The 26,848-nt window shown below is 33.4% G+C and overlaps 1 protein-coding gene across 8 annotated transcripts in view; it reads right to left on the bottom strand.

Annotated features, from left to right (window-relative positions):
• Positions 1-26,848, bottom strand: part of LOC118187932 (low-density lipoprotein receptor class A domain-containing protein 4-like) — a 365,193-nt gene that overhangs the window by 222,251 nt on the left and 116,094 nt on the right. For 4 of the 8 annotated variants that reach the window (XM_085809234.1, XM_085809233.1, XM_085809235.1 and 1 more), the window contains 3 exons: positions 9,768-9,879; positions 6,702-6,800; positions 6,420-6,581 (listed from right to left, as the gene is read on the bottom strand). The exons of 1 other annotated variant lie outside the window; for it this stretch is intronic. In XM_085809234.1, coding sequence (XP_085665360.1) covers positions 6,420-6,581; positions 6,702-6,717 — 178 coding nt within the window. In that variant the 5' untranslated portion in view covers positions 6,718-6,800; positions 9,768-9,879. The remainder of the gene's footprint in view (positions 1-6,419; positions 6,582-6,701; positions 6,801-9,767; positions 9,880-26,848) is intronic. 3 more of the 8 variants (XM_085809238.1, XM_085809239.1, XM_085809232.1) reach the window with 2 other exon arrangements.

The raw sequence follows: 26,848 nt of genomic DNA, 5'->3' as shown, positions 1-26,848 counted from the left end.
CTATTAAAAAGTAATTTCTTTAAAATGTTAACTAATATAGACAATATTGACTTATGCATTAAAAATATACGTTTTACAGAGGTCTTCAGATCGTTTTCAAGCTAAGGAATTGTACCAGAAGGGATTAATTTTTTCCATTGCAGCACTCCAACCATTTTTTAGAAAATATATAGCAAAAGCTGCCAGTAAATGAACATTTAGCTTGCATGCAAAATTTGAAGACAGTGAGAATTTCAGAAGTAGAGGGTGACTGGTAAAGCTTTAGACGCTTCGAAGATATATCATGAACGGCTATCTTATACAGAACCAAAATTCGATCATTGCGAAGACGAAGGGTCTTTCGTCTAGATAATATGCCAATAAAATTAAACCAGCTTAGAAGCGAAAACCTTTACCTGCTTCTCATTCATCTCGGTTTCAATTTCTTAAGTGCGTATCGCAGCTAATTGGAAAATGCGATAATCAGTTAACGCAAGATTTAGCCTAAGCAGCGGATAATATGAAGTTTCTTAGTGTAATTTTATTAAATTCTAGGAGGTCGCTCACGCTTTATGAGGTCATACGCTGCTTTGTGGAATAGAAAAACACTCTCGTGATCTCGATTCAGTGAATTTATATGGGAGATATTAATTACCTAAATTGTCATCCCAGTTGCAAATCTGTTGACATGAGGCAGTCGCCAGATTTCTAGATCCGATGCTTAAAGGCGACTGCCTTTTTCAGTGAACTCGCTGGGAAAAGATCTCGCGGCTTCGATCTACTTCTGTGTGTCTTAGCGCAAATAAAATTTTGTCCGAAGCTTCTACAAAAGAGAAGGTACCTTATTTCACATATTTCGAACACAAAGGGAACCCCTCAGGGATCTATACTGATAAAAATTACAGTCTTGAGCGGTGGCTCAGGGTTAGATAAAGAATGCAGTCAGTTGCCAGACCAGATGTGAATTCAGGGCACATTTATTCACCGAGTTTTCGAACGCGCATCGCGGCGGTCTCGCCATTGTGAGGGTCGGATGGAACTTGCTCCCACTTGGTTGTACCCCATGTCAAACCCTGTCGACCTGAGGTCTCGTATCCCCAGACCGAAAAGCGCACATCGAAGGCGCTTGAGAGCAAATGAGACGATGCTAAAATGTGGTGAGCATCATTTATATATATATATACAGGGTGTATCAGTACAGCGGTGGACAAACGTTCAGGAGAGATAGAGTATGCCTAGACTATGATAAATCCCATAGCAATGCAGGATCAGAAACGCTTTTCTATCGCGGTAGTGACGACACAAGTCACAAGAAAGGGAGGACACGAACAAGGTGAGGAAACATGTTTATTATGCTTAGTACAGCGAAAACCAAAAAATAAGAACAAAAACAGACGACAATCATCATCAAAGAAGGCGTTCGAAATTACGATTCCAGACCATGATGCAGGAACCGTATGTCATGCATCTTCCATGCACTGGAGATGCGACGCCTGCATCACAGTCCTTACATATGAGTGTCTCGCCTGGACTACTGCCAGCGAGAAAGACTACAAAAATTTTCAGGTATTGCAAAATGAAGCTCTCAGCCCGTATTTTATAAAAAACGGAAGCCTGCATTTGGATTTAAATATATAATCAATCAAAGATTTCACCACACGAGTTAATGGAAGATTTTATGAGCGAACTTCAAGAAATAACCCAGCTAATATTGCAAAAATCTTGGAGTACTACATTCTAGAAGAAGATAGATTTTTTAGGCCCTATGCTGCTCATTTGCTGCTCATTACACTGAACAATCAGGATGACTAATGAGAAAGCAGAATTCCATAGTGATTTTACTACTCAGTTTGATATCGTGTCTTTGCAAATATATGAATTCTGGGAGAACACCAGCATCGACACCGACTAGTCTCCAGACCCCCTACCCGGTCTTTAATTTTAGAAGCAAAGCGCTTCAATTTGTTCTCTCTCAGTCAGGTACTTATCTCTTTTGGAGAATATTCTTTACGGTTGTATCACAAGTCAGGCCCTAATGGGACTCTTTCAATAACTGGCAAAAGTAGGGATCTCTATCACCTGCTGTAGGCCAGTACACCGACCAAGCATCAAAGCATCCTCAGAACGTGTCTCGTTATTTTGAGTTCGAATTTATACCAGCTGTTTGAATTCTGAATGCCGGCTTTGCATTCTTGCTGCCGAAATTTATATCACGCCGGTGTAGGTTTCTGAGTCAACCTTCCAGGTTAAATTGATTTGCGTAGTCTTGAACTATTAGATTATCTTTAAATTTAGTTTACCGTTATTTTTAGTTTTATCGCCTCAAGTTGATGATGGATTTGTAAGCACAAAGACTGCGCCGTCTGAAAATACACACATGTTTGTGAAAATTGCAGCACCATGAAGGGATTATACAAATTGAATGAAACTTACTGAAATGTAAAGTGAAGTACGACATGCAAATGATTAGAATTACAAAGCGATTGCCCATGCGTGGAATGAGAACTGTCTACTTGCTCCATGTATATAAAGGACTGTAAAGTTGTACTAAAATCTGTTTACTGCCCTATGTCTGCTGTGAAAGTTTAATCAGTGGTCAATATGCCTCGCCAACAGCGGAGAATGCCATACCAACAACCAACGGAGTTCGAACGAGGTCGCATCGTCATTATGCGAGACGGTGGACTTTCATATCGAACAAGCGCAGCCTGCACTTAGCGTAATGCTACAAGAATGATGCATGTTTTAAAAAAATATAGAGAGGAGAACCAAATAAAGCGAAATCCTGGCAGTGGGGCACGCAATAGCACAGCGGCATGGGATGATAGACACCTCATTCACATGGCTGTGACGGATCGTACAGCCATGTGGATGATCCTTTCGTGTCTTAGCACAATGTCGGAGCATGGCTACAGGTATTGCGTTGTCTAGCTCCTCGGTTCGTCGACGTCTATTGCAGCATGAGCTGCATGTAAAGGTTCCTCTACGCAGGATTCCCCGACGCTGAATTACAGACGCCACCGACTTGAATCACAAGGCACGGCAACACAGTTTGTGGGCGTTCAGTGTGACAGGAAGGTGTTTTCTCCTATGAATCTCGTTAAAGTCTCGAGTACAATGATTAAAGAGTATGCGTCAGACGTTACAGAGGAGTCTGTTCCGACAGTGTGCTATCCAGCGCCATACCGCACAAACGCCTGGCATAATGGTGTAGGGAGCTATTGGGTATAATTGTCGATCCTATCTAGTGCAGATTGTGGACAACCTCAGCAGTGATCGCTGCATAAGGGAAGTTGTGGGGTCAGATGTCCTCCCCATTCTTCAATGTATTCCGGGCGCTGTATTTCAGTAGGTAATGCTCGCGCACATGTTTCTCAGACTGTACAAGTCTTCTTTAGGGTATAACAGGTTTCGCTTCTTCCATGGCCTGCTTATTCCACGGATATGTCGCCCATTGAGCATGGCTGGTATTTCATCGATCGGCGATTCGCTCGCACAGCTGGTGGAGCTCACGCTAAGACTGAACTCTGGCATCAGGTCGAAGCCGTATGGAATGCCATTGCCCAGGATTACATACAGAACCTGTATGATTCAATGCCACGACGTGTACTGGCTCTCATCGCTCTGCGTGGTGGACACACAAAGTACTGATTTTCGACATTCTTTTTTTCTGCCTTGTAAATTTGATCGTTTATTTGTACCACTACCAGTAATATGCGGAATAAATTTCATTCATTTCGGACAATTCAATAAAAGGGTTTTTTACACGCTTTTCCCTGTTGTATTTATCTTCTAATCCTAGCGATAAGTCACTAAATAAGATTTCAAGTAGGTCATGTAGCAGTGTATGCTAAACAGTACAATATAAGATACTCTGGACAGCCTTATATTATATGCATTAAGCTTCATAACTGAACGACATTGAAGGATGTTTAGAAAGCTTTTGTCATTGAGATATTGAGATTATTTATCTGGTGAAAATGTAGTTTAAGCGACTTTAGATAATGTAACAATGAATAATAAGCTTTTTGGAGGGCAGGAAGTAGGATTTCTAAAGCTTACCATAAAACTGAGAAAACAGATGCGAAACAGGGCAGTGTTCCATTATATCAAGGTGTAGTTTACAATTATTGTTTTAATAAGTATATGCGGGTTATTAATGTAGCCTGAAAAATGAATTATTTGCAGTATTTAAAAATACATACTCAAGCTTACAAATAAGAATTCTACCGAATCTTGGAGATGTCTGCGATTAGTTAAATAGGGAACACTTGTTCATGATGATTTCTTTGAAAGTGTAACATAGAATTCCAAATATTTTTCCGATGCGAATAACAAAGCAAGATAAAATTAAGCGACACAGCGGGGGTACAAAATCGATCGGAAATATCCGAATGTATGCGTGGTTGTCTCATAACGTCGTGGATTTAAGGAGGTCGATGCGGTCCACGTTAGAACAAATCTGGTCAGAGAGCAGATTAAGAGACAGTCGCCGTCAAAATGGCTAAATTGCGTCCTCTCTAGGTTAAAGGTAATTTAGTTTCAGAATGCAAACTTAACTCCCGAAGACTTCAACTATTGCCAAACTACTTTTTCTTTCTACCTTTTACGCTTTGGATAAGCGAAAAACTCATGATTTTATGGCATTTCGGATACTTCATTTTCAACTTGTTTCAGCCCTCTACTTAAGATAACTAAAGAAATATGACGTAAATAATACGCGCATAACTGATTTTTCTTACGAATACCTAATCAAAAACTATTACAATTATTAAGCGCCTAAAGTACGGCCGATCGTAAAAATAGCTTTAGAGAGAGTATAGCCAAAAGGCTAACGGGCGCTGACCAGAATCTCTGGCTGTCTAACGAAGTCTGTAGAACTTCACAGTTAAATACTTCTTCTCCTCATTTGCATTCAACCTCGATTCTGAAAATATGTTCTGGCCGGAAGTTGTAAGCTGAAATTCAGGAAAATAACTTTAATTCAAAATTAACTGTTACATAAATTAAGATAAACCTTACAAGCTTTTTCATGCTGATTATCAATAACTGACATTATCAAAAATTATACTTAAAATGAAAGCCCCTGGAGTAACTCACGAACTTTAACTGCCTTTATAAAAATATCTCGAAAGTACTACATTAATTCATTTTGGGTTTACGAATTTGAAACAACTACGGTGCTAGCTCAAGTTAACTTAAAATGCAACTATCATGTTTTTATTGTCATATAGTTGCATAATTGTTTACAAAATAGAACTGTTTTCTATTTACTCTTACACAGATACTATTGCTTTCGCATCCGTTAAAAAATTACAAGTAAAAAAAATAAAACTTACTTGAAAATCTTCATACAGCAGATTTTTTTTAAATACTTGGTAAGAGATTCGTTCAAACTGCGAAAAGCAGAAATAATTTGATACAACACTTACCTGTGAACTTTCAATAATTATAATACCAGAATGAGAAATGATTCCATTCTTCCCTTAATTTTCCCTTACAATAGGTACAATCTGTATTTTTAATAACATTTTCGTTTTCATTTTTCATTTTAATAGTTAACCGTAATTAATAACAATTTTATGTCTCTACGTTTTAAATATCAGTATGTTTAAACAAAACAGATGACGAGGATCGTTAATATATTAAGCATATGTGAAGTTTTATTTTTCTTATATTAAATCAAAGATTTATTTATTTTTAATAAATCGATAATTTGTATAGTTTTCCTCTCATTACTGACTTGATATTTTTTATAGTATGAATTAGTAATTTATTATTTTATACGCATTTGGAAATTTTAAGAAGAAAAACATTCACGTTGATACTGTATAAATATGAAATGTTCTTAAGATCTAAAGACACCCTGCGAGGTAAAGCCAAAATGCTTAAAAATAAATTTATAGATTGCTGGAAGTTTGTACTGAATAAAAGTTTCTTTAAATTAGCCCTAAAATATTGTGAATGAAAATTTTCACTGTTAAATTGGAAGAGAAATATAAGAAAGCACTTTGCTTTTTAAAATAACTAAAATACATAACACAATTGTATACAGAATACAAAAATCCTTTACTAAACTTAAAAGTTATTAAATTACAATGGGGGATCTAAAGGAGTAATAAAAGAAGAAGCTTTTCAGCTTTAAATTGTAGGGTATGGATTATTCAAGGATATGAAATGTGCACACTGTTTGACATATTAACTTAATCTATTCCGTGAAATATATGCGTTAGTGTATTTTGAACTTGAATATTTTTACATAAAATTATATTTGCTACTAGATAAAGAATTCGACATCTAAAAAGAAACTCTCTCTTTACTTACATTTCCTGTTCTTGCAAAATCTAGTTCACACTTACCTTTATTAGTAATTAACATCAACAAAAAAGAAAACTTATAAAATAATTTTAAATAGCAAATATAAGATGAAATAAACTTACATGCTTCGGTGAAATCAATGTTGTAGGTCAGTGGAGGAGTAGTTGAGTTCGCAATTGTGCAGTTTAGTTCATCTGTCCCATCGGGACACTCAGGATGACCATTGCAAACGAGTACGATGCTCAACAGACAGAAAGTATCTTTGCATATATATTTGCAAGATTCTGGAGAGGAAAAGAAAAATTCACTTACTTTACATGAAAATCTGTTAAAGACGGCAGCATAGACCAATTAGTTCCTATGAAAAAGCTTTTAATGAGTAAATAAATTAGAGATTTATTTACCTTTGAATATATTCATAGCTATTAGGTATTTATTAAGCAGCGTTTCCCTCACTTGATATTAAGCAGCTTTTCATGCAAAGGAAGGAGAAAGAGCTACATCTACAACAAGGAATACAATAGATATACCACTGATTGTTACAGCACGAAACAGGTTATAATAAGGGAAGATTATAACCGAACTATACATTAATATATAGCTAGACTAAAAGATTGCATACAGTTAAAAATTTAGCTAGCCATTTTACTCGTGTTAAAAAAAGTTAAATCACAGAGAGAGGTTATCCGACAGTTCACTGCAGCTGGTGAAACTGCGAAATGACCAGCGTTAGCATGCAACAATCCCTCCCGCAGTGAGCTGAACCTTCTAGAGTTGACACAAGGGGTGTACTGAACTTGCGTAAATATCCTGTAACTTGCGTGAATTCAAGAATCACGCCCTGAACTAAGGATGTAAACGTTGCCAGAACTTTCTGAAAACTAAAAACGAGTAGTTTTGGGGAAAAGGTCATATTTATTTAATGGTACTATGGCGTCTAGCTTAGGGTACCTCCAATGCTTTAAGTCCTGCTGTCTAAAATCTAAATGCCGAAATATTTGATACCTCAAGAAATCTCACATGTTTAAAAAATTTTAAAATAAAAGAATGACTACTTGCAAACAGATTTTGTCCCAGTAATAGTCCCAGTTATGAAATATAACAAAAGTTGTCATGTATCATCTAAGAAAGAAAGTAACTCAGATTATTCACCTGATATTAGAATTTTTATTAACTCTGGTAACTCGCTTTCCCTTCTACTGCAAATAATGAAATATAACTTGATCTAGGATCACAGAAACTGCAAATCAGTACTCACGTTTTGGTGGTGTTGGCTGGAGCTGGACTACAATTCGGGTCTCTCTTGGAAAATCAGTATTCAGCCCACAGTATTATTCTGAGCGCCCAGGTTATACTGTTTACCATGCCCATAAATAAAGCCATGCTTGAAAATTAACCATTTAAGTTCTCAAGTCTTATCCAAACTTCTTTCACTTATAAAAAGCTCGCGAAATGTTTTCAAAAGTACTTTCATATAAAACTGGGATTTGAATTTAAGGTTAGGTATATTGCAAAACCCATATTATATTATAAGGGATCCAGATGTTCATAACTTCAGTTGCATGAATTGTTTGTTTTTAAGTCAAGGAAAAAAAAAATGTTTGCTGTTAATTTATTTATGTGTTTTTAATTTTTCCCATTAATTTAAGCAATATAAAAAGCTACTGACTAAATCATAAATTTTAAGAAGCTATTCATTAATTTAGATAAATGTGTATGATCTACAGTCTGTTCTACAATGCTACAATGAAATTTCTAGCCATAAAAATTAATGGATTCAAGAGAAGAAAAAATACTTTTTTCCCTTTAATTTCGATAAGTAAAAATAAAACATCATTACGCATTTACTTTTAGAGCTTACGTAATTAAAAATGAATGTCTCTGTTTCACTTTAGTTGAAATAGAAATGGGTTCCGTGTGCTTAATTTCGTTTAAAAAAATGTACATTTTGTATTTATATTTACGAAGTAATATATTTTGCTTTTAACTGCGCAATCTATGTCGGAATAAAATACGATGAAGGAAAAAATAAAATTTTCTTAATGATATATAGAAAATCCCAATTATCCGGAATTTTAGAATATCCGGATGGGCTTCAACCTTACTCAGACCAGGTATTTGGGGTTCTAGCGTAGAGGATTAGCAAACATGAGAAGACTTAACAATTGCTCACTCTTGGAAGTTTCACAATAAAGTTTTATCTGAACAAAATTATAAGAATATTGTCACTTATTTTTAGCTGGGTGTTTGAGATTTTAAAAACTTGACAATAACTGCAAAAATATTTGCCTATTAATCTTCCTAAACTGAAGAATGTATTTATTTTCAAGCTCTACTATACAATATTTTAGCTCGAAATACGTTCAAAGAACAAAGAAATGTAATTTATTCTCCTTTCTTAGAGACTTATCATAATGCCTGTTTACTTTTGAAAGTCTGAATGCATGTTAGATTCAGTGACAGTTATATGTATGTCAAGTGTTTAAATTATCATTTTAGACTCAGAATAATAAAAAATTGATACGAATTCTTTTCACAGATAAAGCATTTATATTATTCCCATCATATTTGCCGTATTCTGGGATTACTGTTGACATGTAATGACATTAACTTGATTCGTCGCCATTTAAAGACATTACGCTGCATTTGTCCAGTTTTCTTAAGGTTTTACAGCAATTTATTGGGTGTTAAAGGTATTGTACAAAATATATGTGTGCATTTTAATAGTGTTATTGTTTTCCATATAATCAAAATATGCATTCACGGGTCGCACAAAAAGCATGACACTGAATTTAATACTGTTATATAAATCAAAATATGCATTCATTGATCATACAAAAGGTATGACTCAGTTCGATATTTTATATTTTTAACTACATAATCAATATAATGCAAATTCATAGACCATACAAAAGGCATGTAATTCAGTTTAATAGTTCTACATTTTTACAGGTAATCAAAATGTAAATTTATAGAAGATTTCAAGACTTCACTTCTGGCTTTCAAAACTTCAGCTATTAGCTCATTTAAAATGCCTTCGCAAGAATTTGAAATACGGAGAAACGAGTTGTGGTAACTCTTTTCTGTATACCGTCTTTCAGAATACTAAAGATAGTATTAAGATGGGTCACAGAACTAGAAGAAAAAAAATGTTTTTTGAACTATCCATATAACTCAAGACTTTTAAACAGTTTTTAAATATAACTGTTTAAATAACGGCCTGCAAAGAAGAAAATGTATGAGTCTTTAATTAATGTCTTTAATTTATCAAACTTAAGAAACAACAGGCAATATAAATTGTACTTCGCAGCATCAAAACACTGAATATACCATATTTGGAAAATGTGTGCTTTTCCAGACTTTAACAACGTTAAATATAATGCACGAGATTTGCCTTTTGCAAGAAATTCAAATTACACAATTCAAAAGCTATTATAATACCGCACATCAATTCAAAAGGTATACTGAACCTTCACTCATAATCAGCTCTTCTGATGTAGGCCACTTTCATGACAGTTGCTGGTAATTAGGATACAGAAAAGTAACAGCAGATACAGATATATCTTCTTATCACTCAAAACACTGAAAGGAACGGTAACATAATGTGACTCCTCGGCAAGAATTGAAAAAAAAAAAAAAAAAAAAAAAAAAAAAAAGTATCTTATATGAAAGAAATTCAAACATTCTGAAAGCTGTATTTCTAAAATTCATAATCGACACGAACGAAGGTAACAATCAGAAAAGTTAATTGATAAGATAAGATTTATTTATACTGAAATGCAGTTGAGTAATTTATGACAACAGATTTTTGTTAGTATATTTTTTAAACTTCTCTGAAGAGATGACAAAGAGTATTTTAAGGTACTCCTTTGTTATTAGCGGCTCCCGATATTGAATTGCCAATCAGCCGAGATAGCTTGTCAAAATTTGTCTGTATGTTCTTATACCTCCCGACGTGATCGTACATTAGCACCGGCTGCGCGTTCTTATAACTCTGTACATGATCGTATTAGCACCGGCTGCGTGTTCTTATACCTCGCCACGTGATCGTATATTAGCCCCGGCTACGTGTTCTTATACTTCGCCAAGGGATACCATATTATCACCGGCTGCGTGTTCTTATGCCTTGCCACGTGATCGTATATTTGATGCTATGGTTGCTTATGCTGGTGTTCAGTAGGAATTTATCCTGCTCTTACCAGAGCTTATCACGGAATCCCACTAGGGGGCCTCACATCACGGCTCTTCGTAATAGTTTCACTGTAATGATGCGAATACTTCAGATTAATAAAACGAGACACCTTGTCTCTGCAAAACTCACTGGCGGGGTGATCGTATATTAGCACTGACTATGCGTTCTTATACCTCGCCACGTGATCGTATATTAACGCCGGCTGCGGGTTTTTATACATCCCCACGCGATCGTATATTAGCACCTTGCTATATTTTGCTCTCCCTGCGTGTTCTTATATTATTCGTTTTTCATGAGGTTTTCGAAATTGCATTGTTTATTTAAAAATATATTCCTTGCCCTTTTTTTTGTGAATATGATGTCAACAATCTTTAATTTACCAAATAATGAGGTGGATACCATATCATTTTTCAAGTGATTTGGTTTACTTAATTATGTGTGTGTGTGTGCGTGTGTGTGTGCGCGAGTATGGCAAAGCCTCGAGGGCTATCTGCCTAAGAGGAGGGATGCCTTCGTGGAGGACTTTCTAAGGGAACTGGTTCGTATACACGTTACACATGGGGAAAACCACGAAAACGCCCATGCAGCCAGCCCGTTCGTGGGATTCAAACCTCGGACCGAACTACCAGTGTTCAGCGACTTTAACGCTCGGCCGCTGGTGGGCATATCATTTTTCCAAAAAAAAAAAAAAAAAAAAAAAAAAGGTATTTTAATTGACAAATCAGTGTGAGCTAATGACCACAACATGAAACTTTATGTTAACGATGAAACCATTATTTGGAGGTGCGGAGTGAAAAAACTGAAAAAAGAAGAAAGCCTCCGTGTTGGAAATTGGTTTAGCGGTTCCAGACTACCGTTCGTCACAGCTATTAGATTTATGTAGTCTTGGGCAGACGAGTTGACGTTCATGAAATGGTCTGGAACAATTACATGCGATAAAATAATAAGAATAAGGATAAGGATTCTTAAAATTTTTCTTAGGAAACGACGTGTAAGTGTTATTGTTATTATTATATATTGCGTTGTCTATTTTACATTCGTGCTTCACGAGCTTGGTGAAATTATAGTTGAGATACTGACGCAAATCTAAAATCGCCAAGTTGGGAGCCGCTGTAACAGAGAAGCACCGTATTTTATTAACATTACCCTATATATGGGCTATTGATATGTTACAATAACCTTTAAGAGAAAGGCTTAACTAATAATTTTGAATCACAGAATTTGCTCAATGGCTATACACTTATGTATAGCATAAGCATATATATTTATTTCTATACCTATGGTATTGAGCGGTGTTTTTTTTTTTTTTTGTACCGCTAAACATAAAATTTTGAGAATTTTACAACTCTTATATAAAATTTTATATTTGATCTGAATATACTTTTTTAACCGTTTTAAGTAGCTTTTTTAGATTACATGTGAAAATGCTCTGCATCTGATTTCAGTTATGGCGAAAAAGAATATAAATAAATTTCATGCAAAATTTTACATCATAGTTTTTGTAGCCATTAAATACTGGCAAAAAATCAGTGAAACAAGTATTGTCTGTAATACAATTGTAAAATTTCATTACACGTGTTTCTGGGTCACGAAAGAACATAATATCATTGTCAAAAATTAATTTAAAACAAATACTTACTAGCAATTATTAACAGCTATCTCTTAATTAAATCTAATTAATACTTCATTTTAGACGCATTACGGTGAACATACACAATTTATGATTTGTTTATTTCAAAACGATAGTATGGCATCATATTGACAATATATAGGAAGATGCTGAACGCGAAACTGGCTCGTATCCACGTTACACATGGGAGAAACCACGAAAATGTACATACAGCCAACCCGTTTGCCGGAACTCGAACCATGAACCGAACAACCAATGTACAGTGGCTTTTACCTCTCGGTTGCTGGCGGGCAGATGCTGATATTAAAAGAAATTTAATAATTTACATACTTGTGTCTAAATACGACACATACTTGTGTCTAAATTTACATACTTGTGTCTAAATACGACACAAGTATGTAAATTATTAAAGAGGTGTCTAAATACGACACAAGTATGTAAATTATTAAAACGATAATTCTCTGGCGCAAACGATAATTCTCTAGCAAGAAAGTAATAATGTATAGCGACAAGCCTTTTTATTAATTAATGCTACAAGTGTTCATAGAAATATCATTTAGACTTGTTATAATTTAGATAAATTATATAAAAGAGGTGTATTACGTGCCTATTACATCGATGAGATACACTATTAAATTAAAATGTAAATTTAATTATTAAGACGTATGTTTATTGCTTTTAAAGTTACTAGTTTGTGAAACCACTATTACAATTTTAATTTGAGGGACAAATTAAAGATCTTATGCCGCTGGCAAATTTATGAAGGAACACACGAATAATAAGGATTAGGGCAGCAACTTTCAAACTACTAGAATAAAGCAGTGTTTTACGAAGTTCTACTTTTTATTGAACATCAGAAAGCATTACAGCATAATAATCGTTATGCGAATATAATTTCTTTTTTAAAGATGGGTCTGAGGGGCAGAAACAGTACAACCATGTTAAAACGCTGGTAGATAGTAATGTAAAATTATGCTTTCTAGAGACAGCTGGTAGATAGTAATGTAAAATTATGCTTTCTGGAGGTAAAGTTCAGCATTTTTTAACCTTGCTGCTAATAGATGAATAGAAACCTCCCACTCTAACTTTTAAGATATATATCTATATATAACTAAAAATGCAGAACATTGAAAGAGTTTAAATAGGAAAATTCTTTTTAATGTTTAAATACACATACAATTCATAAATTATCTTCGTTATATTTGTATATTCTACCGTATGCCCCTTTCTATGCGTGAATGGTCCATCAACGACCGAAGGAGAAAGACGCTGAATCCATGTAGTTAAAAAAGTAGTAGTCACATGTAGTCAAATCCCATTAAAAAGGCCGGCTGCAAGGAAGTTTTAATGGTTTTCCCATGTATGACTTGAATAGAGCCAGTCCCTCAAACGTTCTCCATGAAGGCATCCCTCTCCTTAGGCAGATAGTCCTCAAGTATTTTTCCATAATCTAAATAATCCAAATCTAATTCAGTCTAAGCATGAACGCTTTAATCGTTATCACCCTTTGCAGTCTGACCAGATGTGCTAATCCGGATACTGGTTAGTGTTGCTGGCTGCCATATCGCTGGGCCTGGGCTCGAATCCCGGAGAAGGCTCACAAATTTGCCTTTGCAATAGGTTACACTGTCCCCACGAGTGGTTTGGTGGTAGGGAAAGCGGCAGCGGAATACCTTGGACACGCTCCCCCCTCGGGGGATTTGCCTTGAAAACTGGATGGAACTGGGCAAGTTGAAGTGTCACCTAGAAGGTGCCCATGCTAGTCATAGTTCTGCGCTCCTCACTACGATAAAATTTATGAAATTGACTAGATGTTACTGTTAGACAAGTGAGATGAATCACAACACATAGATCGACCATCACAGAAAATGTAAAATTTGTTAGCTTTTTAAGAGAAAAAAACAGCCTTCTCTTTTAAGGGTTAAAGTAATGAAATTTCCTTTAATTTTTTATATTAAAACAGTTTCTCGTGGGCTTAAGATGTACATTACGCAGCATTATGCAGTTTTTTGTACTTTTATATTACATTTGAAATTCGAAAAAAAAAAAAAAAAAAAAAAGAAAAAAAAGAAAAAAAAAAAAAAAAAAGAAAAAAATGACAATTCGACCTTTTAAAAGTTACGCTGGGTATTCTGCGCAGTATAGCACCAGCTTTCAAGGCAATAATAAATGTAACGGCACCTCGGAAGAGTTACTTTTTAGGATGGGAAGTGCGTGAATGTGAATATTAAGAATTTGCAAACGAATTCTTCGCCCTCCCCAAAATAAAACGGATCCTTTAAAAGTTTAGGAAAAGATTTTCGAACGTTTTAAGGGGTATTATTAAAGCTGCTTTGGGAAAATTAGAAAATTTTAAGAAATACATAAAAACCATTCAAACGTTTTTAAAAATAAACGTCAGCTGTAATATTTTGAACTTAAACACAAATTAACTAAAGCTATATCGCAGTATAGGCGGATTATGACATTGGACAATAACAATGGTTACGACAGAGCGGTTTAAAAAACGATCGACCTTAGGTCGCTTTAACTGCCTATGCAAACCATGGCTTCCCAGGCTCTGCAATGTGAATATTGCCCGCGATTTCGTGTCGGATGCTTATATTCGTTGCGTAGGTTCCCTCAGTCGATGACTCGCCATTATAAGTTATCCAAGTTCATTCACTCGGAATCACAAAATTGCTTCATATTCCCCTACGGAGGAATTTCACTTCACTGGCCAAGTTATCCAATTTGCATATATAACAATGATAGAGTCTAAATAAAAAAAATATATACATTAATAACAATTTTGAAATAAACTTCAATCTTATAATACACGCGGTAACTTGAAGATAACGGAGAAAGGAGGAAAATTGCTTTATTTGGACTACGCTGGTTAAGAAAGCTTTGATTACGCTGTTAATTTCCGCATGCGTATTCCAGGATTGTTTTATAATAGAAACTTTGAAATTATGATGCAGTATGTAATACTGCGTAACTAAATAAGGAGAAGCAGTACATTAAAAGATTGTTCAGTTGTTAAAACTATATTGAGTTTATGCTAGGACTTTTTTAGCTATGAATTCCGTAATCATCAAGTAATATCTTAATGCTATTTTAATTAATAAAAAAAAGAAAAAAACAGTAATATTAGGAAAAATTGACTATTTCAGCTTTATGTTTATTTTTAATCATTCTAATGAATCTTTCAGTAAAGTACACGAGATAAGGCTTTACAGTGAGCAATATTTGTTTTTAATCAGCGTGCACTTTTTATTACCATGATTAAGGGAAATGCTTCATTTTATTAAATTTTATGCTTGAAAAGATTTAAAATATTCCCCTCAAATATTGTAAAAACATTTGATGCATTTAATTCAAAATAAAGTCTTAACACGTACAGTCTTATGGTTGTGCTGGAAGATTAATTGTACACATCAGAATTCTTTGTTTCCGTTTTAGAAAAGAAAAGAAGGAAACCTGAGGGATAAAATTAAAAAAGTTAGCAGTTTTGTTTCAAAAAGTACCTATCCAAAATTATAATTAACAAAAATTTTATTAGTTACAGCTGTACTACCTCAAAAAGTACACACTGACTGTGTAAACCAGCAATAACTGGCTATATTTTATTTAGCAGAATCGCTTTCAGTGATTCAAACACTATTGCCATCTTCTGCTAGGCGGAGATTTGGTTGGGTTATTTGAATATGGCACAGCGCATGAAGGGTATCTGCCAAAGGGTAAGGATGCTTCGAGAAGGATTTTCTAAGGAAAACTGGCTTGTATTCCCGTTACACATGAGAAAAATCACAGAAACCAGCCATGCAGCCAGCCCGTTCGCTTGGGATGGAACTCGGGACGAACTCCTAGTATTCAACAGTTTTAATTACTCGGCCGCTGGTGGGGTTTTTGAAGAAAGCGATAATATTTGTATAAATGCTCTGCTAAAATAAAATCTACTCTAATTACTGTTGGTTTTGTTTGGCATGTTATCATTTCCCATATCTGTATATAGTTCCTCTGAAATTTCACTCCTTAGTTAAACGGGAGACGATTAATAACAAGGGATGAAAATGCTTTATCCGATTTGCGCAATTTAAAAAATCTCATTATGGAATTTTTTTAAGGAAACGTTTCAAAAATGTTTAACTCACGATGATTTAAGCATTAGAGTTACTACCACATACATAACGAGCTCCTTCAGAAACAATATTGCAGATGACATCTTTCAGTCATAGGTTAAAAAAGAATGGTTCATGAAACAGAAATAAACTGCCAAAGCTGGTCATAGAACTCCATCTCCATCCTGATACGAAGAGGAAATACAATCTGAAATGGGCCTCTTCTTCAAGAATGCCAGAACCGTCTAGCAAGAGAAGGAACGATAAGCAACGTCGTCATCAGCATAATGTAAAGTCGCAAGCATCATAAAAGTTGATGGAATGAGGTTTACGGAGAGTGGCATGAGTCCAAAAGCACAAATCCGACTTTATGTGAAATTATTGTAAACAATGCAGGGGGTATCTGAAAAATAATGAAAAAAAAAGTACTTAGCCAGCTGGGATATTAAGCTGGCAGAGAAGAATGGAATAATCCGCTGACAAGAATATACATTTTCAGGAAGAGGTTCATAAACATTGTATTCTTTGGCTGATGGAAAAAAAAAGGTTCAGGAATGTTTTTGAAGAGTTTCTTTTTCGAAATGCGATTGGGGGTTAAAACACAGAACGCATATTAGCAGACTGACAGTTTATATCGTTTTCTCACAGTGTTAAACTCTATAAAAATGCTGACAATTTCAGAAGTAGATATATTTTTCTATTCTTTACTTATTTAAGAGGTACGTTTCATTGAGACTTTTTTGTTAAAAGAGATTGTATAAAGCTTTATAAATAATTAATTGAATGTAATAAAGCCAAATTCACGAAAATATACCAATACAATATTGAAGAGTAGTTTAAATCACGAGTTCAAATCTTGCTGTAAAGAGTGCAGAGAGTGGCTCTTAAGTGCTATAACATACACATCCTTCAAATAATCAGTTATCAAAGTTATTGTTTTCTTCAGCTGTCAAACGAAAGACGCTCCACATCCATTTGATTAAGAGCCAACATGTCAGGGAAAAAAAAAAAAAACCCTTCATAGACTCTTCTTATAGCGATTAAAGACGCAATTTTAAAAAAGGATGACGTTAGATCGGATATAAAGAAAAATACAGCATATGAGTTTAATATTACCTGACGCCGCATTGATTCTAAATTAGGAACGATTTTGAAAATAATGTAACTTTTATGTCAAAGCTTATTTACTGTGTGTTTAATCTTCTCTGAACTAATAACCACAATAATATCCTGTGAACTAATCATCAGAAACGCATTTCATACAAATAGCCTAATAGGTGAAATTCAGGAAATTCTGAGGAAAAGAGTACCAACGTCCCCTCTTCATATCGCCTGGATAAAGGCACACGTCGGGCATCAGGGGAATGAAGAGGCGGACGCAGTAGCGAAAGAGGCTGCACACGACCCAGAAGCCTAACAGCTAGAGGTCCCACTACCGAAAAGCTGTGTTAAACGCAGAATATGAATGGATGCCATGTCTTATTGGCAGGAAGAATGGGATACCATTCCCCACGGCAGAAGACTTCACAATTTCATCCATAAAGAGTAACAACGTATAGACTGATCTCAGACCCTCTCTTAACGCGTTTCATTACGGGACACGAGTCATTCCCCAAGAAGAAGATAAACGAATTGCTGAAGAGTATTTATTTTGTGAATCTCTTCCTGATACAGCAACTGCAAATGAAATTTTCGAAGTAATTGACAATTTTATGTCTGAGAATGATATTCCTTTAGAGTAAGCCGCATTGTCGTATTCAGTTACGGAGCTCGGGTTTTTACAGGAAAACATTCTGGCGTTATTTCTCAAATAAAGAAAGTCGCACTTGAAACTAAATTTACTCACTGCTCCATTCATTGTGAAGCTTTAGTAGCCAAAACAATCCCGAAAACCTCATAAACAACAACTGGAAATACAAAAAAATTTTGAACCAAGCAGTGAAAATTGTTAATTTTATTAAAAGCTGAGCTATAAGTTCAAAAATATTTACGCTTTTTGCCAAGAGATGGACAGTGAACATGAAACGGTTTTGTTATATTCCGAAGTAAGGTTTAAATTGCCTTTTTTTTCCTAAAATCCAGAGGCAAAGTTTTAAATTGCCTTTTGAAGTCCGATCAGAAATTCAAATTTACCTCTGCGATTCAAAATTTGAATTGCAAAAATGCTTATCTAGTGAATTATGGTTCGTGCGTTTAGCTTATTTAGCTGATATTTTCTGATATAAGTTAAATAAATTAATTTTAGGATTACAAATGCAAACTGCTAATTTGTGTACCATTAGAGATAAAACAAATGCAATGGTAAAAAACTCGAGTTAATAATCAAAGAATTGGACAATAATATTTTAAGCTTTTCACCACTTTTAGAAAGTTTTCTAACCGAAAATAATTTTAAAATAAAAGAAGAATTAGCATCCGACATTAAAAATCATTATTTTCCATTGATAAATAATTTTAACATGCATTTTCCCGAGGATTGGGAAAAAGAAAATTTTATTACAAATCCATTTTGTTCAACTGTACCTGAAATGTTATTTCGTGAAGAAAAAGAACAATTGGATAGATATTTCCTAAGATTGAACTGAATATTTCAAAAATAACACATTTGTTAACTTTTGGCCGAACCGAAAAAAAGAATTTAAAGGCATTTCAAATAGAGCTATTAAATTTTTATTGCCTTTTCGCACAACCTATTTGTGTGAAAAAGAATTTTCTTTCATGTTATGTTTGAAAAATAAATAGAGATAAAAAATTAAGTGGATCATAATTTACGGCTTACTAAGTGAAATAAGACCAGGCAAAGGAAATTGATCTCTCTTAAACAGGCCCAAGTTCAGACTAAATTTTAGAATTAAAGTCTTAAAACTGAAATTGGTACTTTTCCGTTTCACCGGCGCAAATCTCGCCAAGCAGACTTTGTTAACGACAACATACAGTATACACATAAAAAAATGTTAACGAATGTTAGTTCTAAGAATTTTTTATTTTGAAGACATAAACATTTTAATATGGTTTAAAATGTTGTAAAATGCCAATACAATAAACAACGACAATAAATTTGTAAAAAGACAGTAATCTAAGAATTTACTATGCTTTCATGATTCAACATCCTGATTCCACGGATCGTATCACGTGACCCCAAGTATCATCTCAAGCAAACTACTTGATATCATCTCAAGCAAACTACGCTACAAAAATCTAATTCTCTCAGTAATTCTCTACATTAATTTCAAGTTAAACTTTAATTTGGAATACAAGATTAAATGCAAGAATTATTTCAATTCGTAGCTTACTCAGAAATTATGTAAAACCGTAGTGCTTTACTTCGCTAGTGCATTCTCATTAGAATTGATGAATTTAACCCTTGATTTTGCCTTTTCTGTATTTTCGCTTTCGAGTAAGCGGTGTGATTGCATTCTAATTGACTTAATTACCGCGAATCGTCTTAGGGTATAAAATTTTACTATCTAGTAAAAATTCTATGTAATTGTATGCCAGTATTAAAAGAAACAATCAATCTTTCCGTTAGAACGGAAAAGCATCCTTAAATTTTGATAATTAAAATGGTAATCAATTTTTAATCTAATATTTTTTATATGTGCCTATTTAATAGAAATAGCGAATCGGTTGTGCAAATTGCAAAATATTTTTTGCAAAATGTTTTTTAAAATATTTTTCTTGAGAAATTGAAAAATAATCATAGTAAAATGTAGTGGTGGTACTTAAGTTTTTCAATTTTTGTTTAGATGGGAGGCGTTAGTCAAAAAGTTGAGAACCGCTGGTCTAGATAGTTGGGTGTTCCGGACTATACCCGAATAGTCTGTGAAAGCCGCGTGGGTGACGGGACCCTGCTTTCAATTCGCATCTGTGAAGTAATAATGAAATTTTTTCATCTCATAAGATTCTGCAGTCTCCATTTACAATGACTACCATTGCTGAAGACAATTGAAAAATTTCTTATAAATCAGGAAAGAGCCAGAGTGGCTAGAGTGGCCAATTATCAAGACAGCAATAAAACAGTCGATTTATGTTTTATGGGTTGGCCAAATCCAAAGATACAAACGCAATATATCTATCGTCACAGATTGTAATTTTGACTATTCTAGAGCTGCCAAATTCTGTATTCAAAAGTGAAATTGAAAAAAACCTTGATAAGATCAAAATTTGTAAGTCTATACAGCTATTTTTATGTAAATTCAGTTAGAGGTAAAATGTTTTGTCAGAAAGTGTGATAACCCTCAGATTAGATTTAATAAAACTCAGTTATACTCACTGGCTTAACGACATGAGATCCAAGACAATGGCTTCAATAAACCATGTATTAACGCCAATTATGATATCTTATCCAAGAAGACCGTTTCGATTTATTTTTTCATTATATACATTTGTTTTCCATAAAGAAATTGTCAAACCAAGAATGTAAACTCAATTATGGACTCAAAGTTTTTACTAATACTCATTATGGATTCTGAATCGTACTCATGGATTAATTTTAGGTTCTAAATCGTAATGCATGTAAGCTGTATTCACGCATACACTTGGAATTCGTGAATACTCATGGATTCTAAATTGTACTCATGGATTCATTATGGATTCTGAATCGTTAGGCATGTAAACAGTATTTATGCTTGCTGTTTCAAAATTTGCAAGCCGAATATTCGTTGAATGGGAGAGCAGTGTTCAAATTCATCATTGTTTGAATTAAAAGACAATAACTCAGAGAAACCTAAAATACGGACTTCTGTTTTCTGGTGACATGTCACATTTCCTGTATGAAAGCTATTTAAGATGGGGATCATGTGATTCAGGGCTATCAGCTGCTATGGCCACAGTGTTTCAACTTTGAACATAATTTATCGTTTATTTGATACATTGTGATTAAAATTTCTCACGAGAGCTCTTATACCTTATCAAAGTTCTGATGTTTAACTACTTAATGCATACAAGAGGCGTGACGCAATTTAGGAATCAGAAAACTCAAAAAGAAAACGCCAGTATTCTCTCTCGTTGTCAGATTTGAAATTAAATCTTTGCATTTCGGCACAAAAAAGTAGTTACAAATAATATCTTATTTTACACTTATTGTTGTACCTAAGGACTGAAAATTGAGCCTCTGTAGTGAAACTGACTAGTCCACGAGGACATCCTCGAAAGGTACATGTGTGTCCAAACAAGCGCCGCTAATAAAATTGCTTTCGGACATCATCTATCTCATAAATATAAATTTTTTAATCATAAGGGTTTTTCTTAGAATAAAATATGCTAAACTTCATTCTTTATCACTAGGCAATGTGAGAATTTTCTTACGCACAGAGCAAACGGTCAAATCAATACTTCTTAGGAAGAAGCTATTTTTAGAAACAATCACAGCTAAGGCCTAAGAGCTCTGATTTGAACTTGTTAGACTCTTTGCTGTGGGTGTGGCATTCTGAACAATGACAGCTCTATCTAAACAGTAATTTATCATTTTTAACGGTTAAATATTAATTGGATTGCTTTCGAATCCGATGATCTAAGCGAATGCAAAAAGAAGCTGAAAGGATAAAGCTCCCCATGGATTATATTTAAATTTCTTTTTCTGTGCATTTAGGTTTTTGCCCCCTTGTCTTCGAATTGATATAATTACATTCAGCTAATAAAACTATACCATACATTATTAAGCAATTTCGATCTCTAAATGTATAACCGTATCACATGAAATGATGTTTGAAAGCTATTACTACCAGAAAAAACTTATTCGTGAAGCTTTATCAGTTCCTTAAAATTTATATTCTTTTCAGTGACTAAGCATTATTTTGGAAATACTGCTTAAGTAAGTAAGCACAGTAACTCCATTAAAATGCTATCCAACTTAAAATAAGTATTCTCAATCCTGAGTTGCAACGCAAAAGTAATTCCCAACATAAAAATGAGCAGAGGAATAAAATATTAGAAGAGAAGGAGAATAAGCATATTTATTAAACTGAAATGCCAAAGTACAAGCTTCAAATAAATTAGATTGTAGGATACATTTAATACCTATTATGACTTCTGAGTGTATATGAGCTGAAGCAATAATTTTAACTTTAATTTTGAAAGTGCAATCACTCTGATTTGCATTTTCAAAAAACAATCCAAAAATAATCAACATACTAAAATGCCTTTCAAAAATTGCCATCAAGTGAAAATATTTCACACAATAGGCGCTTTATAAAAATAATGCTGATTTGAAAACGATACCAATTATCAAACTGTATAAATTCTTCTAATATCTAATCTAATAATACTATACTAAATATCCAAGTAAAAAATATTTTACTATCGTAGTTTTTATTATTGTCTTAGTTTTATGATGATTTAGTATTACTTAGTGTTTTAGTATGACACAGTAAAAACGTGATAAAGGCATCGATTTAGTATGTAATGTCAAAAAAAAAAAAAAAAAAAAAAAAAAAACCCACACTAAATAATTGCTTTCAATAAACTTAATGAGAAACGTTTAGTTTTATTTAACAGAACACAAACATAAAGTAATAATATCGCTTTATCTTATTAAATACTATTATATTTTGGCGACACGTCTAAATTTGTATCAAGTACTTGAAGAATCGAGGAAGAGACTTAGTTCATAGTTTCTTTTACTAGCCTTTACTACTTTATTACTTTACTTACTATACTCTTTTACTAGTTTAAATGAACCATTTAATCCATTACCGAATTTACCAAATTACTTTACATAGATATAGAATTTTCTTAAAATAAGATTATATTCGTAGGTATATAAAGGAGAAGAAACGTTTCTCAAATGCAGCAACACTCAATATAAAATCTTTCAAATATTTATAATTTTTTAATACCTCATTAATATAACAAGTAAAAAAATATTACGAAACAATATCAAAAGACTGTAAAAATAGATGCAGAATCATAAAATAAAAGTAGTTTATTATTAATCATTAATCCCAAACTGGATTCAATTATTTTAAAATTTATACTTAATAACTGACAACTTTTATTATCTTGTTCCATATAACATTTTTTGCAGTTAATTAGATTTAATTAATTATATTGACAGTATTTCGTAATATTTGTTTAATTTGTATATTAATAACGTATTAAAAATTAGAAATTTTGAAAATATTTATATATGTATACACTCCCAATGCATTTTAGAAATAAAAGCAAACATGTTGATGATAGTAGTCTTTGATACTATTTAATAGAATTAACTGTGCTCATTAAATCTTAATGCTTTAAAATGAAAAATTGTTCACATAAATGACTAATAGATTGGTAAAATTCAATATAGAGAAAATGCAAATAAATCTAAGATACATATGCCATATGCATATTTAATGAAGTTTTTAAAATTAAATTTTAAAAATTGTAAATTTTAGAAATAAAAGCAAACATGTTGATGGAAGTAGCTTTTGATACTACTTAATAGAATTAACTTTGCTCATTCAATCTTAATGCTTTAAAATGAAAAACTGTTCACATAAATGACTAATAGATTAGTAAAATTCAATATAGAGAAAATGCAAATAAATTTAAGATACATATGCCATATGCATATTTAATGAAGTTTTTAAAATTAAATTTTAAAAATTGTAACAATGAAGTTAAGGCACCTTAATTGAGACGTAATAAAAGCAAAGCAATTCTATAGTTTTTTTCATCCTATGTGATCATGTTTAAAAATTTTAGATAATTAGTAGTGGTAATATACATACCTGCTTATGTATTGCTAATTAACTGCAGAAAATTTGCCTCGATGAAGTTAGGATTCAAGACTTCTCGATCTGCAGATGAGTGCTCATCAGCTATCAGTCATTGACTTTCTTTGCCGTAAGTCTTTTTTTACTGGCAGCAGAGCAAGGTGCCTTTATACCCTCCTTTCTAATTTTGGGTGCAATGCGCACGGCCCATGTATAACATTGGTGAGAAGTCGGCCTAACTCCCTACAGTTCTATTTTAGTGTCGCCACTACACTTCTAGCGCGGATTTGCAATTACTTTTCGCATAGCTTTTTGTATGAAAATATGAACATTTTCTTGCTAATATCTGAGCGTCAAAGTTATTTTTGATACTTAGATAAGACGGTGAATTCTATTTTGTACTGAATTTATTTGCATACTGCTGCAATATTTATTTCGCGAAAATTGTGATACAACAATAAACTTTTATTTCATAGTTGTTTGTGGCCATAGGATGAAGCGAATTATATGATTTTACAAATAAGGAAGAATTCAAAAGAAGTAAAATTCATTTCTAAATACTTTTTAAGTTTCAGCAGCTAATGAGTGCGGCGACAACTTGTTTTAAATCCTACTCTATCTGTTTACCTGTTGTATGTAGATAAACATTTTTAAACATCTTATAGATTATTAAAGTTCCAAGTATCACAGAAGGAAATTTTGAAATACATGGAAGTAAAACCGAATAAACATAGACAACCGAATGATACTGAAAATTCAGCACCTGATTTTTTAAATTAATTTTTTGATTGCAATTGAGAAAATCCTATTAAATGAGGAGGCCTTTTAAAGGAGAAATCGGCTCGTATACACTATCTGATTTCATAACTCCATATTAAGCTAATGCCTCTTACAAGCACTCTGTCTGTTTCATCTTTCTAGAATACCATTTGAAATGCGACCATATATTACTCAGTTGCATATTAGTACTTAAACTATATAGAGTGTAGTGGCATAACTAGATGGAGACGGGAAGAGAAGTACGCCTCGAGCGATTGATTTTTTTAAGAGAGGTGTGTTTCATATGAAATATTATTTTATTGGGGTTAGTGTTAATCCTTTTTACTTCCTTGTACGGAGTAAACAGGAAGCACTGTAATCGCGAAAAGTTTCAGGCATCATATTTCAACGCAAATATCCATTTTCACAGCTATCGAATGCAATTTAACGATGTTTTTGCGCGATATCTTACATTTGCGTGTATATATATATATATATATATATATATCTTATATTTGCGTGATATGTGATTTTGCGTAAGGGCAGGATAAAGAACTCTTTTCCCCCCAAAAAAAATTGTAAAACTAATTTAAAATGAATTCTGAAGAGAATTTTCCGCGGCGTTTGTGCGTACGTAATACGTACGTACGTATTTGGCATAAATCAAAAATGAGTAGCCTCAGAGCATTGAAATTTTGTATATAGGACTGCTATAACATGTAGATGTGCGCCTCGTATTTTGGTTGCAATCGGCCGCATCAAAAGTCTATAAATATATATATATATATATCCACTCTGTTACTCGGCTCAGTGATCTCAGCTTCTTTATTCTTATATGTTTGTAAATTGTGCATTTTTTGCTTTAAAAATGATTGAATTATATTGTTCTTATCTTCCGGTAAAGGTTTTTATGCCTTTAGTGAATCTGTATGCAACATTTTTAGAATTATCAACAATTTAAAAGTTGTTTAAGTGCCGCTAAGCCTAATAATTTTTTTATGCGGCCATTGCTTGTTTACATTTGAAACAGCAGAGTAGTGAATTTGTTGCCAATCTAGAGAAAGTAAGCTTCGCAATAACAAAGATAACGCCTTCTTTTATTATTGCGAATAAAATCATACTTAACCGATTCTGGAATTTATTCGAGGAAATAAGTGTTTATAATTTTCAATACAGACATCTTGAGTTTTAATGTATTTTTTCCTTGTCGCGAAGTGAGAACTGAATTAATTGAATGAGAAATACTGAATCGTCTGTGAAAAACTGTTTCTTTTTGTTGTTGTTCTTTGCTTAATTTCTTTTATACGTCGTTTTAGATTTATTATAGTATTTGAATAGAACATTTGGGAACGATTAGATAATTCTTAAGATGATATAAATTTTGTGCATTCTGAGTTAAAAATTGAATGAAATGTAATGCTGTTAAGTGAACCTAGGGCCAGAGTGCCGCTATAGTAAACAAATATAATGATGAATTTTAAAGAGTGCATCTATCCTATTGTGGTTTATGCGCTATCGACGAAGTAGATTTAATTTAATCCAATAAGTTTAAATGAAATGCAAGAAAAATGGGTATAATTTAATATTCCGTACAAGGAAGTCATGTGGTGCACACATCAGATTTTTTTATTTCGTCACAGCTTTCGAATGAAAATTACGAATATCAAGTATACTGTGATCAGAGTGGTATTAATAAGGACAATTTCTTCGATCAGAGCGTTATTTCATAGTTTTATTTCTGTTCTGTTATTGATAACAGAAACTAAACAGGAAAGGTGGAAGGGGAATCCTTTTGTGTTGTTGTAGATTATTCTGAAACACAGTCTCTGAATAAAGCTCCGATTTCTGTAATACTGTTACGAATTTTCCTCAGAATCACTGTAAGTGTTGCTAGTTGCGAGAAGAGTTTTCGGACCTTTATAATATCATCGATGATTTCGCAAACAATAACGACAACAAAGTTTTTAAATGTTGGAATTAAAGTTATTCTTCAAAAATAAACGTACAGTTTTAATTTACTTTATGTTATTTTGACGTTCTTTTAAGTTTTTATTTCTATATTAAGAGGAGCTCTAAATTCAAGCATTGCTCCAGGAAGCAAACTCAGACTCTACCCCGGTTGGCAAAAGCTTCAGCTACATCCCTGACAGCAAGCTTCTGTTTACTTAGA

Source organism: Stegodyphus dumicola, chromosome X2 (assembly GCF_044657685.1).
Source record: "Stegodyphus dumicola isolate Sdum_Otavi_A_Nest chromosome X2, ASM4465768v1".
In the NCBI taxonomy this organism is placed as follows: domain Eukaryota; kingdom Metazoa; phylum Arthropoda; class Arachnida; order Araneae; family Eresidae; genus Stegodyphus; species Stegodyphus dumicola.
This window is presented reverse-complemented; position numbering and strand designations above follow the sequence as displayed.